Genomic DNA, 2,500 nt, shown 5'->3' on the forward strand with positions numbered 1-2,500 from the left:
CACTGCATAGTCCTGCGTATCATGTAGACTAAACCACTGCTAACGCCTGACAAAATCAACAGGGGGTTCCCCCTATGGGTTCCCCACAGACAGAACATGTAGCCATGGTTCCCCACAGACAGAACCTGTAGCCATGGTTCCCCACAGACAGAACCTGTAGCCATGGTTCCTCACAGGCAGAACATGTGACCATGGGTTCTTACTGGTGGCTACTCACAGATAATAAACAAACTCAATTGTTATCTATTAGCAGTAATATGACTGTAAAAGTGATGAGTCAGAGCAGGTCATGTGATCATGAATATTTCCCCTGACTCATCCATCATCTTGTGGAGAGGCTGAATGCTATCAGAATGACCTGTCTGCACACAGTAAACACCTGTCAGGGCACACACACACACACACACACACACACACAGAGACAACACAGGAGCAACAAAACTGGGAGATTACAGGCTAATCAAGTCTGTGTGTGTGTGTGTGTGTGTGTGTGTGTGTGTGTGTGTGTGTGTGTGTGTGTGTGTCCTGTCAGCTTTGTTTTGTGTGGTGCACATCAAACAGAGCAACAGGCCTGATGATTGATGTGACAATCCATTCGATCTATCATCACAGCAAAATGATTAATGACAGTCTCTCTCTCTCTCTCTCTCTCTCTCTCTCTCTCTGTGTGTGTGTATGAGTGTGTGTGTGTGTGTGTGTGTGTGTGTGTGTGTGTGTGTGTGTGTGTGTGTGTGTGTGTGTGTGTGTGTGTGTGTCTCAGGTGGGAGGTGGGTGAGTTTGGTCCCTGCAGCGCCTCCTGTGGCGGGGGAGAGCAGGTGCGGGAGGTCAGGTGTGTTCGGTCTCAGGCTGGTGCTCAGGTGGCGGTGGCAGCCTCTCTGTGCCCTGAGGACTCTGCGCCCGCCTCACTCGGCATGTGTGCCACCCAGCCCTGCCCCGCCAGGTAAACACATCACTGCACACACTCATCATCACTACACACACACCTCACCACTACACACACACACCTCACCACTACACACACACCTCACCACTACACACACCTCACCACTACACACACACACCTCACCACTACACACACACCTCACCACTACACACACCTCACCACTACACACACACCTCACCACTACACACACCTCACCACCACACACACACACCTCACCACTACACACACACATATGTATGTGTGTGTGTGTGTGTGTGTGTGTGTGTGTGTGTGTGTGTGTGTGTGTGTGTGTGCGTATATGTATGTGTGTGTGTGTGTGTGTGTGTGTGTGTGTGTGTTTGTGTGTGTGTGTGTGTGTGTGTGCGTATATGTATGTGTGTGTGTGTGTGTGTGTGTGTGTTGTAGGTGGCGCGTGTCTGACCCAGGTGTGTGTTCTGCGGTGTGTGGGCCCGGTGAGGCCCGGCGGAACGTGTCGTGTGTGCGTGTGCAGCGAGGTCAGGAGGTCGAGGTGGACGCCGGTGTGTGTGTCGCGCCGCGACCTCTGGACTCAGTGTCCTGCGTAGTGGACGTGTGCCCCATCGGCTGGGAGACCATGGCCAAGGTGAGGGGTGTGTGTGTGTGTGTGTGTTTGTGTGTGGGAGATCATGGGCAAGGTGAGGGAGGTGTGTGTGTGTGTGTGTGTGTGGGGGGGGGGGGGGGGGGGGGGTGGGAGACCATGGGAAAGATGAGGTGTGTGTGTGTGTGTGTGTGTGTGTGTGTGTGTGTGTGTTTGTGTGTGGGAGATCATGGGCAAGGTGAGGGGTGTGTGTGTGTGTGTGTGTGTGTGAGACCATGGGCAAGGTGAGCGGTGTGTGTGTGTGCGGGGGGGAGACCATGGGCAAGGGGAGGGGTGTGTGTGTGTGTGTGTGTGTGAGACCATGGGCAAGGTGAGCGGTGTGTGTGTGTGCGGGGGGGAGACCATGGGCAAGGGGAGGGGTGTGTGTGTGTGTGTGTGTGTGCAGGGGGAGACCATGGGCAAGGTGAGGGGCGTGTGTGTGTGTGTGTGTGTGTGCTGGGGAGACCATGGACAAGGTGAAGAGTGCGTAGTGTTGGACAGATGAGCGGTCTGGGAGAAAACACACACATGTAAACAAAAGATTTAAGCTGGAATATGTGTGTGTGTGTGTGTGTGTGTGTGTGTGTGTGTGTGTGTGTTCTGATAACTGTCTCTTTACTTGTGTCCTCTGCGGTCTCGTCCTTCATGTACTTCCTGTTTTCTCTGTTTGTCTTCCTGTTAGCCGGAGCATGTACTTCCTGCCGTGGTCATGCCCCGCTCCAGAGTGGACCGTGTGTTCGTGTGGAGCCCTGTGATTGGACACTGCTCACACAGCTGCGGGAACGGTAAGGTGACCAGGCCATGTCCTCTCACGGCTACTCTGCAGGTGATCTAATGTTCAGGTACACGGCAGGTGATCTAATGTTCAGGTACACGGCAGGTGATCTAATGTTCAGGGACTAGGCAGGTGATCTAATGTTCAGGTACACGGCAGGTGATCTAATGTTCAGGTACACGGCAGG

At 53.5% G+C, this 2,500-nt stretch overlaps 1 protein-coding gene across 1 annotated transcript in view; it reads left to right on the plus strand.

The window, feature by feature from the left end:
• The window catches only part of LOC134088430 (A disintegrin and metalloproteinase with thrombospondin motifs 13-like), a 17,315-nt gene that overhangs the window by 7,486 nt on the left and 7,329 nt on the right, over window positions 1-2,500 (plus strand). Inside the window, exons 10-12 of the mRNA XM_062542391.1 lie at window positions 761-940; window positions 1,349-1,544; window positions 2,221-2,323. Coding sequence (XP_062398375.1) covers window positions 761-940; window positions 1,349-1,544; window positions 2,221-2,323 — 479 coding nt within the window. The remainder of the gene's footprint in view (window positions 1-760; window positions 941-1,348; window positions 1,545-2,220; window positions 2,324-2,500) is intronic.

Source organism: Sardina pilchardus, chromosome 8 (genome assembly GCF_963854185.1).
Source record: "Sardina pilchardus chromosome 8, fSarPil1.1, whole genome shotgun sequence".
Classification (NCBI taxonomy): domain Eukaryota; kingdom Metazoa; phylum Chordata; class Actinopteri; order Clupeiformes; family Clupeidae; genus Sardina; species Sardina pilchardus.